This window comes from Castor canadensis, chromosome 8 (genome assembly GCF_047511655.1).
Source record: "Castor canadensis chromosome 8, mCasCan1.hap1v2, whole genome shotgun sequence".
NCBI classification, from domain to species: domain Eukaryota; kingdom Metazoa; phylum Chordata; class Mammalia; order Rodentia; family Castoridae; genus Castor; species Castor canadensis.
In genome coordinates, this window is record NC_133393.1 from 58,361,472 (window position 1) to 58,374,083 (window position 12,612).

Sequence of the window (12,612 nt, forward strand, 5' to 3'; positions counted from 1 at the left end):
TTCCTTCACAGTACTTTTCAAAATATCAAATCATATATTTATTTATTATAAAACCTTGATGACTTCACTGGACTAGGATCTATGAGGTCAATCTCTGAGTCTGTTTTAGTCACTATCTCCTCTCCCCTGTTCTCTGGCACAGAGCAAAGTGCTTGGCACATACTTGGCTCTCAATAAATATGGGCCATATTTGCTCTCTCTAGTTTCTTCTTATTTTTGAACTTCTGAAATTTGCTTATTTTCCTTTTAGCTCAGCTATGCATTAACATTATTTTGTAATACCATGTTTACCCAACAAGTTTAAGTGTTTTGTATCAGGAGGCATTTTTCTGATCTTCTATTCAAGGAGCTGGCAAACTTCCATAAAGGGCTAGACAGAAATATTCTCAGTTTTGGAAGCTACATGATTTTGGTTACAATTACTCAATCAATTAAACTCATAATGGGTTTCATATTTACCCTTCCCATCCTAATCAGCATCACTTGAGTGCTGTTTTATTATTATTTACACGCAAAGAAATAATCTAGCTATCAGAAGACAAAAAAAAAACCCTTTAATTGGAGCATCATACTGTGAAAGGAGAGTGCAAACTCATTCCCATGTTTGAAGGAGAATATGAAGAGCATATATGTCTTACTATGGTCCATGCTAAGTGCCCTTGCCTCTCATACTAGTGCCAAGTCAGTGATCATTTGTGTCTACACTTTGAAATTGAGGCTTGGGTATAAAGTCACACCACTCAGTGGGAGAGAGAGGACACCAACTCAGGTCTGTCTCCCTCCAGTGCCCACACCCTCCTCAGGATACTATGACTTCCTAATGCCCACTGCTGTCTCTTTTCGAGTATCTCAGTTATCCCACAGGTGTCCCTTCTTCAGCAGCCACCGAGCAGTAGATTTCCTCATCTTCACTCCAGAGAAAGACTCATTGATCTACAAGCAATCTTACCTCTGAACGGTAACTCTTACAGATCTGGGGTTTCTGAACAAGTCAGTATATGTACACCTCAGCCAACAGGGATTGGCTCAGAAATGGACATGTAACTTTACCCAGGCCGATGAGATGTGAGGGGCATGTACTTAGCGTTTCTAGGAAAGAAGTATCATCACTCTTGGGAGACAGCCTCAGGGAGACCAGCCTATCTTGATCCAAAGATTACCATATATGTGCATAAAATATGGTACCATGACAACCATCTCATTCATGAGGGGGTAAGGCCAGAACAAAATGGCAAAGCCAGAAGATTCACATACTAGGGTTTTTCCATCATATAACCAATATTTTGCTCTTTATACAAATTTCACTTGGTTTTTTTCAACTGAATTATCCTGACAAAATTACTTAAGTTAGTCTTTAGGATCTGGCTTCAGTATAACTTTCTAATCTTTAATCCCAAAACATCACCCAGAATTTCCCAAACACATCACACCATTCATACATTTTGCAAATGTGTTTCTTTCTGTTTGGATGAATACCCTTTGCGCTTCTCTGCCTGGGCAATTCAAATGGCTTCACAATGATGTGGTTCACATCTGTCTCTCCAACTTGTCTTGGCAATTTCATTTTCAAACTTAACACATAGTAGGCACTTCAAAAAGCAGCATTAACAAAAATGACAGGTAGCTTGGAAATCTGGATGGTGATACAGTCTTATTCTACAACATGATCATCTAGTTCAATGCTGCCTGAAAAACTTTCTACACTAAATGCAGTGTTCTATACTTGCTCTGTGCAATAAAATGAATAGCCACTAGCCACATATGGTTCTTGTGTACTTGAACTAAGGTCACTGCAGAACTGAATTCTAAAGTTTCATTTACTTGCAATTAATTTAAATAGTCACATGTGGCTAATGGCTATGAATTGTGTATCACATACTAGACAACAAATGAAGAAAAATAATTTTAAACATTGGAATGAGTCAGCTAAATGATTTGAGATACTGTGCAATGTGGAAACACTTAGAGACAGTGTTATTTTGACTCTAACATTTTAAAAAATCTTGATAGCATAAAATTAACATAATCTAGAGTTTTTCTTCCCCATTTAAAACAGAATCTTAGCTTACTTGTCTTTATTTTGAATTTTCAGTTTCAATGTGAATACAAGCGACAACATTCACTTGTCTCTCAGGCGGTCAGTGACTACCTGTTGGATAATTCTTGACTTGCACAAGCTTTACCTATAGCCAATCAACAACAACATCCTCATATTCTGAAGCATGCCTGATTTGCAGAGTGGAGGTTTTTTAGTTTTGAAATGCCCAGAATCGAAATCAAACAAGTATTTTTTCCTATGGAAAGTGTCTTTATAAGGATCAGATTCTACATAATAGCAAGGAAGTAGGATGTGCATAACCAATGGCTTGTTTTTATCAACTTGCCAGGTGATAGATCTGTTTTGTTTCCTGCAAAGTAGCCATGTAGACGTGATGAATTACTACAAATAATGAAGTTTTTAGATATATTAATGTAGAACAGCTTCTGTTAGCAGCTAGGTGAGACAGGCGCCCCTAGCGGCATATCCTGTATTAACATACCTTTAAATTTTCTTTCCTTTTGGTTGCAGCTTGCATCTTTTTGTTATCATTCGCTGGTAAATGGATGGAATTGGAGAACATCATTCTGAGTGAGGTTAGCCTGGCTCAAAAGACCAAAAATCGTATGTTCTCCCTCATATGTGGACATTAGATCAAGGGCAAACACAACAAGGGGATTGGACTATGAGCACATGATAAAAGCGAGAGCACACAAGGGAGGGGTGAGGATAGGTAAGACACCTAAAAAACTAGCTAGCATTTGTTGCCCTTAATGCAGAGAAACTAAAGCAGATACCTTAAAGCAACTGAGGCCAATAGGAAAAGGGGACCAGGAACTAGAGAAAAGGTTAGATTAAAAAGAATTAACCTAGAAGGTAACACCCATGCACAGGAAATCAATGTGAGTCAATGCCCTGTATAGCTATCCTTATCTCAACCAGCAAAACCCCTTGTTCCTTCCTATTATTGCTTATACTCTCTCTACAACAAAATTAGAGATAAGGGCAAAATAGTTTCTGCTGGGTATTGAGGGGGGGAGCGGGTGGGGGTGGAGTGGGTGGTAAGGGAGGGGGTGGGGGCAGGGGGGAGAAATAAACCAAGCCTTGTATGCACATATGAATAATAAAAGAAAAATGAAAAAAAAAAAAAAGAAAAAGAAGCTAAGTGTGCCTAGCAGTCTTCCAGGTACCCATCTTCTCTTCTTGAACTAGGACCTTAAACTGAGCATGCACAGTAATGTCCATCTTGAATTGAGCATGATGGAAAATATCCCTGCCTACAAAGTGCTTTCCCATGTGAGTATGTACAGATTCCCAGAATAAAATCCCCAAGCTTCCTTTGTTGTTGGAGGGCATACTTTGAAAATAACTCTAAGCTCTCCTTACCTGCTGTAGGTAATAAGTCTTTCTCCATTTTTTTCCCTTGGCTGTACTTATTTGCAGTTTGTACTCACCAACATGTGAATCCTTTGCATTCAGTTGTAGTTCCTTCTCTTCTAGAATTTTTTTTTATGGAAAAAAATCTATGCAATAAGCTCTAATTAGCATAATTTAGTAAATAAATGGGGTTAAAGCCACATCTTATGAAGTTAGAACTGGATTGGAATTCAGAAAAGTTTGGTGGAGGGGAGGAAGAGGAGGAGAGAGAGAGAGAATGAGAGAGAGAGAGAGAGAGAGACTAACTGACTGACTCCCTGGGTGAGCAAGGTATTATTCTGAAAGGTGATAAAATTGCTTTTGTTGAAAAGCATTGACTTGGGCCCATGAAATGACTAGCAGCAGGAGAGAAGCTTGGCATCCCTGCCTCCATTTTATATCTGTCTTTGCTCTGAGCCATTCTCTCTGTAGTCATTTTGCAATCACTTTGGAATCCAGGAAGGACAGGACTGATCCATAGTATCTTTATGACAAGGGACTAAAACTACCCCTAAGGAACTACAGAGCCTTGCAGGACAGAACTCCCCGCCTTACCCCAAGTGAGGAGAAATACCTATAATGATGAAGCTGCACTCTGGAGCAGGAACAATCATCTCATGGAACCATCACCTTCAAGTGATGACAATGATAACAACTTCTCCAGAACCTCTCACAGAACCAGAACTGATATAATGGTCATCCAGGCCACACTATGACCAGGACTGTTTAATTATCCATACCTCTTTCCCCCTGCTCCAATTCTTCCTCTATTCAAAACTAAGACTCTTATCTGTACTCCAAAGACAGCCGAAGATGGGCTGAGTGCTTACTCTGCCTCTTCTCACAGTGTGTCCCAGGCTACGTAATAAACATATCTCTGCCCTTTACCATGTCTCCTTATTTGGCCTATGGGGCGAGTAGCCAGACCTGACATATGGAAGCCCAGCAGTGTGGGCCTAAAAGTCTGGTTTCATCATTACCACATTTTACAGATAAGGAAACCAGGGCTCAGCAAGGTATGGATCTTGCCACAGTCTCAGCTAGTTGATAGTGCTGAGATTCAAACCCAGGTCAGTCTGACTTTGAAGCCCCAGCTCTTAAGTGCATCTGATAAGAACAGGTGGTTTCTAGGTGGTGCCGTTGATCCTGGTCCACACCTTGACAGCCACTGTTTATAAAAGCCAACAGCTGACAAAATATAGCCCAATAGTAGAAATAGGTGTGGGGATCTGAAGGCGTTTCACAGATGTTATACATAGTACAATCAAGATTTCCAGAACAAAAGTAATCCTGCTGGGTGATCAAATACAGTGTCAAACAGAACAGTGGGTAAAACTTATGCTGACCACAGAACTGTCTGCCATAGCATTTCTCTAGAAATCCACGGCTGGCCTTAAAACCACTAGGCTGCATGTCACTCTGCGATGAATACAAAGTCCATCAGGGGCTTGTAACTGAGCAAGGCTATCTGAGGAGGGACCCGGGAGTTTATTCTAGGCTTTGGTTTTATGGTATAGTCTTTTGATCTTACTGTTTTTCAAAGGGCCTTGCTGTACCACTTCCAGTCCTTTCTGCTTCGATTATGTTTCAGATAGGGTTTCCTGTCTTTTCCTTCCCCAGGCTATCCTCAGACTGCAAGTCTACCATCACTTCGAGTAGTAGGGAACACATGCAAGCATCTCCACACCTGGCTTTGCTCTTATTCGCAAGACGTTATTATGAAGGCTATGCAGGAGAGGAGAAAGAGTGCTGTCCTGGAGTCAGACTGGGTGTTCTGAAGTCTGATACCCCTGTACTAGCTCAGTGGCCTTTGGTAAGGTAACACTGTTGACATCAGTTTTCCCCAACTGTAAAATGAAAATATTAGTGACCCTTACTTCACAAGCTGTAAAGATAGAGTAAGGAAAACATGAAAAGCCTTTTGATAGAGTCTGCATTAAGTTTCCTGTATTAAGTATCCAGGAAATGTTAGTGGGATGAGTTGTCCCAAACTTTGTAGGCCTCAAGATGAGACTTTCAGCTCACTTGATGATGGTGTCCACAGACATCTTATCCTGGTTTCTCAGATAAACTTGACCCTCAGTGTTGCTAGGCAGTCTCTACTGTGCTGTACTAGCAGGTGTACATGGGTCTATTAATTAGATGTTAGCATTCTTATACATGAAGAGATTAAAAAAACTTCAAATCTTCCTTTTGCCTAGCTGAGGTGACCCTAGACATCCTAAAGGGTACTATGAACCAGACAGGTACATTTTCTTATTAGTTGCTTTTCCTTCAGGAACTAAGGGATTCTATTTTAAACACTGTGAATCTGGGGCTGAAGAGCTGAAGTGACAACCAATCAATAAGCCAGAATTTGAACCCAGATGTATTTGAGAACAAAGCCTACGCTGCCTTGGAATTTATAAATTAAAACATGAGAGCATATGCATAATATATCCTTTGGAGTGAAGAGAGGTTTAAATACACAAACGCACATTCACAGAGATATAATCTTTCATTTCCAATATTTTTACCTTAAAAGAACTTGTGGAATAATAGAAATATCAGACTTATGCAGATATGAGCCAGACCATGAAGACTTTGTGCAGCTGAAAGGATTATTGCATAGATTCCTAGTATCATATCTGTTCCACGCAAAATAGAATAAAATATAATAGAAGAATAGGCAAAATTCTGGGAGGAAAATCATCTTATGTTTAGAAGAAAATACACTGAGAGTTCAGATAAACTTGTGACTGATTTTAAGTCTGGAGCAGCCACCCTGGGAGTGCTAGTATTTTGATTATTAATATTCTTCAGAGCAAGATGGTCTCCTCACCTTCCCTAGACTGAATCTAAGCACTCTCTATTCTCTTTTGGGAAAACACCACAGATACCCATAAGTGGTTTGTCGCTATCTTGGGTTTTCTCCCTTTCTCTGTGTGCACACATACCCTACCCCTACAGTTTGGGGCTACAGGGAACACATAGGGAGTCACTGTGTCCTAAGGCCTTGCCCATAACACAAGGCTTTCCCCATAAGGCATACCTTACTGTTGAGAATCTGGAAAACTCTCTGCTGGAGTGTTTGGCCAGCCTTGGGTCTCACAAGGATGTAAATGACTTTCAAGTTGGGGCTGGTACGAAACAGTTTCTCCATCAGCACTTTGCCCAGGAATCCTGTGGCCCCCGTGATGAGAATGGACTTGCCTCCATAGAAAGCTGCAATCATGGACATGGTTCCTCCTTCTATCTTTTATAGCTCCGGAAAGATGGTCCTAAAAAAGAAAAGAAATGACAAAAGGTTATAGTCTCAGAAGTTTCTAAAATGTGAAGACACATAAAGTGTGTCTAGGTTTCTAGAAGTTTCAGAAGTTGGAAGAAGAAGTTAGATATCATGAGAACATCATGACTCTGGGGCAACACGACCCATCCTAGTATCTATTGACTCTTGACTTTGTGCCAGGAACTGTAGGAGAGAAATGAGTAAGATAAAGCTCCTGCTTTCAAGGAATTGCTTGCAATCTAATAGAGGAGCCAGACACAGAAAGTCGTTGTTCAGTGTAACCTGGTGCTTGTTAGAACAATGCAAGCACAGGTGAGGGGTTCAGGGTGGTGTCTGGAGGTGGTGACACTTGGGCTTAAACTTGAAGGCATGGAAGGGCTGGGACAAAGGTATTTCAAGTCCGACAGCATAAGAGTGACCCCACAATCTGTGAAATCAAAGCTCAGAACAGCTATCAGCTATTTTTACAATGATGATATAACTAATATTTCAGTTGTAGATTTATCTAAAGATAATACTGGAACAAATAACCCAGTTCTACTTGAACTGCCTGTTCTTGCCTTCCAGCTATTTCTGAGTGTATGTGTTGTTCTCTTGCTCAAGCTGAAAATGGGTTGAGAGATGTTTTCTCTTGTATATGCTACTCCTGGGGTGAGCCTTGCAGAAAATGAAGGCAAATGAGGTTGAACAAGGAGGCCCAGACCACAGGTTTTGGGTGCCTTGAAATTGCCTCAGGGGTAATTTGCTACTCAGTCTATATAAGGTCGCTGTATCCAGAAAATTAGGTGGGGAAGCTAGACACAGCACTTGGATTCTGTGGCTGCCCATGAAAAGCACCACCTGCTGTAGAAATGCAGCAAGTGTTTTGTCTTCAGGTTGAACTTGAACATTGAAGACTTGACTGGAGGCAGGAGCACGGTGGTCTGCACCATACTGCTGATGTGCTCTCTGTTCACTGTCAACTGCAGCAAGTCCTTGACTTCCGCTTGGACAGGGCTTGTATGGATGGATCCTGCAGAACAACGCCAGGGATTGTCCTGACATCAGGGCTTATGAAGAAGAAGAAAAGACTAACGAAAAAGTCAAATCCTGCCTCCTTAACTCTGATCAACATCACTCTGCAGGTAATCCTTCAACAGCGATGGCTTTCTAGAGTTATAATTCATGTTTCAGGATTTGGGTACTGTACTCTTGGACAGAAAGAACTCCTTGATCTTACAAAATGCATTCATTCATGATTTTACTCTACAAATAATTTTGAGCCCCTACTATGCCAGACTCTAAGCTGAGTTCTGCAGATAAACAGATGCTTTCACACTAACAGGGGAGGCCAGCAACACAAAGACAAATAAACGCATACACAAAATGACTACAAATCCTTAGGCACAGCATGAAGTAAATGAAACTGATATTGTCACTGAAATCTGGATTTCAAGTCACATTACCTGTGTTCACCAAGTTACTGCTTAACATGTGAGGAAAACCCATTTAGTCTTTGTGCAAACAGTAATTAATGATGGTTTTGTCATGTTACAGTAATGCTTTTTACATTATAATATATCCAATGACGTCTCAAGAATTTAGCACTTGGAGAAAGTATTAAATATTCTTGCCTTGCTTGCCTTAAAGCTCAGAGAAGTGGTGTCACCAAGTCTGGAAGGATGTATATGTCCTGGATAACTATAATGCTATAAATACAAGTAAATAATTATAACATAAACTGTAAACAAGACTGTCTGAAACCAAATCCCGGTCTTAACACTTATGAGCTATGTGACCTCTGGCAAATTAGTAATCTATGCTTCAGCTTCCTCATCAATAAAATGGGGATAACAAAAGTATCCTCTTAGTAGTGCTATGGTAAGGAGTGAGTTAATATGTAGAAAGACCTTAGAAGTGTAAGTTGTCTATAGCCCATACTCAGTTATGGGCTAATTTTGTAGTCACTGGTTTTATGTATTTCCTCTTAATGGTTTCTAGCTTTTCCTTTTGACATTTACATTTTTGTTTGAATATGATAGAAGTTTCTCTGGTTTTGCTTTTTTATTAGTGTAAATTAATTGTGTGAAGGGGTTTCATTGTGCTATTTCCACATACACATACAATGTACTTTGATCAGATGAACTCTATTATACTTTTCTTAACCATCCTCCCTCTCTTATTTATTTTTGTTAACACATCTTAATTTTATTTTTATTTATTTATTTATTTAATTCATATGTGCATACAATGTTTGGGTCATTTCTCCCCCCTTTCCCCCACCCTATCCCTTTCTCCCACCCCTTCCCTCTCCCCCCCAACTCCCTGGCTACCAGGAAGAAACTATTTTGCCTTTATCTCTAATTTTGTTGAAGAGAGAGTTAAGCAATAATAGGAAGGACCAAGGGTTTTTGCTGGTTGAGATAAGGGTAGCTATGCAGGGAGTTGACTCACCTCCCTCTCTTTTTAAACAGCATTTGGTGGGTTTCACTGCGGTATTTTCACACACATACACAGACATATATAATGTGCCTTGATCATACCTCCCTGTACTACCCTCTTATTCCCTCCATCCCTCTCCTTCTGGTTCCCCAACCAAACAACCCCCTTTTATAATTATGTATTATTATCATCATTATTTTAGGTAAAGATTCCACAGATAAAAATATGATAGCTGTCTTTTTGAGTTTGGTTTATCTTGTTCAACATGATGATCTTCAGTTCCATCCATTTTCCTGCAAATGACATAACTTCACTCTTTTTTATGACTGAATAATACTCCATTATGTATATTTTTCTTTATCTACTCAATGGTTGTTGAATGCCTGAAGCTAATTCCATAGCTTGTCTATTATGAATAGTGCTGCAATAAACATGGGTGTGCAGGTATCTCTATTGTATGCCAACTTATTGACATCTACTTTAAATGTCCTTCCTCATGTATTTTGTTTGTTTGTTTTGTTTTTGGTGGTACTGGGGGTTGAACTCAGGTCTTTGCACTTGCGAGGCAGGCATTCTACCAGTTGAATCACAACCCTAGCCTAGTCTTATGTATTTTATATGCCCTCTTTTTGGAAATAGAAGACAATTTATAATTCAGTCAATCAAAGAGCCAAGTAAAGTATTTTCACTAACTGAAACTCTACTTGATGATAAACATTGCCTATTCTTTATATATAAAAATATTTAGGCTGCTTATTCCTTTAATATGATATTAGGCATTAATAGACATGGTTGGCAGGAAAGTACAGATGAAAAACTGAGCTTGGAATCTCATTTGTCTGAGATGTCTTGAAATATTATGCTCTAATAGAATCATGTTTTTAAGAAGTACAAACATACCACTGAGATACTACAGTTCCACATGCTGTTTTGTAAAATATAATTTATAATTTTAGACAGCAAGTAAGGTATCTTTAATAAAACTCTTTCTCTTTTTTCTCCTTCTCCCTCCTCCCTCCTTTTCTCCCTTCCTCCTTCTCTTTAATGAGTTCCTTATGTGACAAAGGAAGGCTCACTGTGTCCCCAAATAATGGAATTTGTCTGCCCTGTCTAGAGTCCAGTTACTTCTCAAACAACAAAATCCATAACAGAGTGTAGTGTAGTGGGTGCTTTGACAGGAAAACAAAACATAAACCTGGCCCTTATTAACTGATTGTCACAAGTATGTGGCAGAGCAATTGAGACCCCAAATCTAATGAGTTCAAATAATTCTGCAAAATATCAAAGACAATTCCTTTCTTTTTCTTACTTCTAATTTCAAGATATGGCTTAGTTCCCGGCCTCTAAAACTTATATGCAAAACTCCCAGAATCCCAATTCCATATGCTACAATTTTTTGAGGCCCAAGAATTGTTAACTCTTAATGTCATTCATTAAAAAGTGAAATTATTTTTAAAACTTGTAATAATTTTACACTCAGTAATAGAATAGAGGCAGTGCTAGAAGGAGGAACATTTTAGAATGGATTACTTGATCATGGCCTGCCTCTCATATCTTCTCAGACTACTGGTACAGAGCAAAGAATAATTTCCCATGCTTCATACTCATGACATGGCTTATGAGAAGCCTAAGTTAGAATATTATTAACTCCTCCGCCTAGTCTCCTGAATAACACTGGGCCTCTGATGTTTGAATGAAACAGAGAAAGGACCTATGGAAGTCAGCCCACATATTGTTTATTGAATGTCTGCTATATACCAGGCACCACCTATGCACCGGGACTAGCAATGAACAGGCTTTACACAGGACAGATTCTTTAAAAGAATTAATACATAATTGTGTATCAGAAGAGTCTCCATTTCTATTTGAAGTACTTTTTTTTTCCTCTTTGGGATCTCTAGTTTCCATAGTCAGGAGTAGAGATGAATAGTTTTACCTCTCCCTTTGGTAGTAGAATGAAGCATTTTCTTTTCTAGAGATCAGCATCATTATAGCTATGTCAAGGTACATACTGTTAGAGGTTTCAGTATATGGGAACTTTCATTTTAGGTGGCTTTTGTGGAAAATTAAAAATTAGGATCCAAACACTTGAGGGAGACAAGTTTAACTAAATACCTTAATAATCCTGTGGAAAGAAATATTTCTAAAAGGAAATAAGAAACAAGGTGCTTTGCCATGCAGGTATCTTGCTCTTAACCAGAGTTTTCTATGTTGGCACTTATGATGTTTAGGCTAGATAAGTCTCTGTTGGGGAGGCTGCCTAGCACAATATGGGGTACTCAGCAGCATCCCTGGCCTCTTACCAGGTGGTAACAGTCCAACCCCACCAGCCAGCCATCTATGACATCTCAAAATATCTTCAGATCTGGCCAAATATGCCCTGAAGGGAAAAATTATGCCTCCCCAGAGAACCATTGTTTTAGAGCTTTCTTTAATTTTCATTGTATAATATTCAGCACATCCTATTAAAAATTTCAAAATTCAACATGCAAATTTCTTCTTGTAAAGTTAAGTATAGGTATGATCTACTGCCAATCCCTATTTTACCTGAATTAAATCATTCATAACTAATCATATTTATTCAAGCAAATTACATTGTGGCAAATCTTCACTATATTCAAATTAGAACTGAAGAAAAATATTTCCAGAGAAAAATTTCCCATTTTTAATTTTAACCAAATTTCTTTCTGTTCCTGTGATACAAATTAGCCCACTAACCCCAGCTTTCACATAGCGAAAGCCTCTCAATTTTAGCCATCCAAACCTATTGTGGACAAACTGTGAGGGGGAGAAAAAAGGCAATCGGACCAGCATAGAATCAGCTGAGAATAAAGCCATTTAGGTTTGGTTACTGTATGTGAATGAGTCTATGGATAATCAAGACAGTCTCATCTACTGCTTTTTTTTTGAAAATTGACAGGATGCTATATGTTGAAAGATAGCTCATGTAGACAAATGGAGTTTGGGTTAACAGTGGGCACAAGAATATGGGTTGCCCTATCAAAAAAAAAATCAAAGCTATTGTATGAAACTCAGTAAGTCATAGATGTTCTGCTTCACTAAAGTTAAACACAGAAGTTCTTTCAATATGTATGGCAAGTTAAGGAAAATAATTCATAAGATATTATTCAATGAAAAAAGGAGAGCACACTTAAACAAGCATAATCTCTTATAAATCCCTCTGATTCCAATGTGGAAATGGAAGATCAGAGGTGAGCGTTGTCAATTCCAGCAGATGTGTAACAGTGTGGTAGGGCCAAAGGTAAACAGTTTTGCTTCATAGTTCTAAAAAGGTAATTTAATGATCCATCCTTTAAAAACAAAAGCTCTTAGAAATTAGTAACAGTTTCCTCTTTTGTGATGGACTCTAGAAATGTAATTTTCAAAACAAACTCCCTTGGTTTAAGATATATTTATTTTTAAAAATGTGGCTCAGCTGACATTACACACACTTATGGACTGAGTTGTG

At 38.8% G+C, this 12,612-nt stretch overlaps 1 protein-coding gene across 2 annotated transcripts in view; it reads right to left on the bottom strand.

Annotated features, from left to right (window-relative positions):
- The window catches only part of Far2 (fatty acyl-CoA reductase 2), a 175,242-nt gene that overhangs the window by 73,530 nt on the left and 89,100 nt on the right, over positions 1-12,612 (bottom strand). For both annotated transcript variants that reach the window (XM_074083025.1, XM_074083026.1), the window contains exon 2: positions 6,486-6,714. In XM_074083025.1, coding sequence (XP_073939126.1) covers positions 6,486-6,674 — 189 coding nt within the window. In that variant the 5' untranslated portion in view covers positions 6,675-6,714. The remainder of the gene's footprint in view (positions 1-6,485; positions 6,715-12,612) is intronic.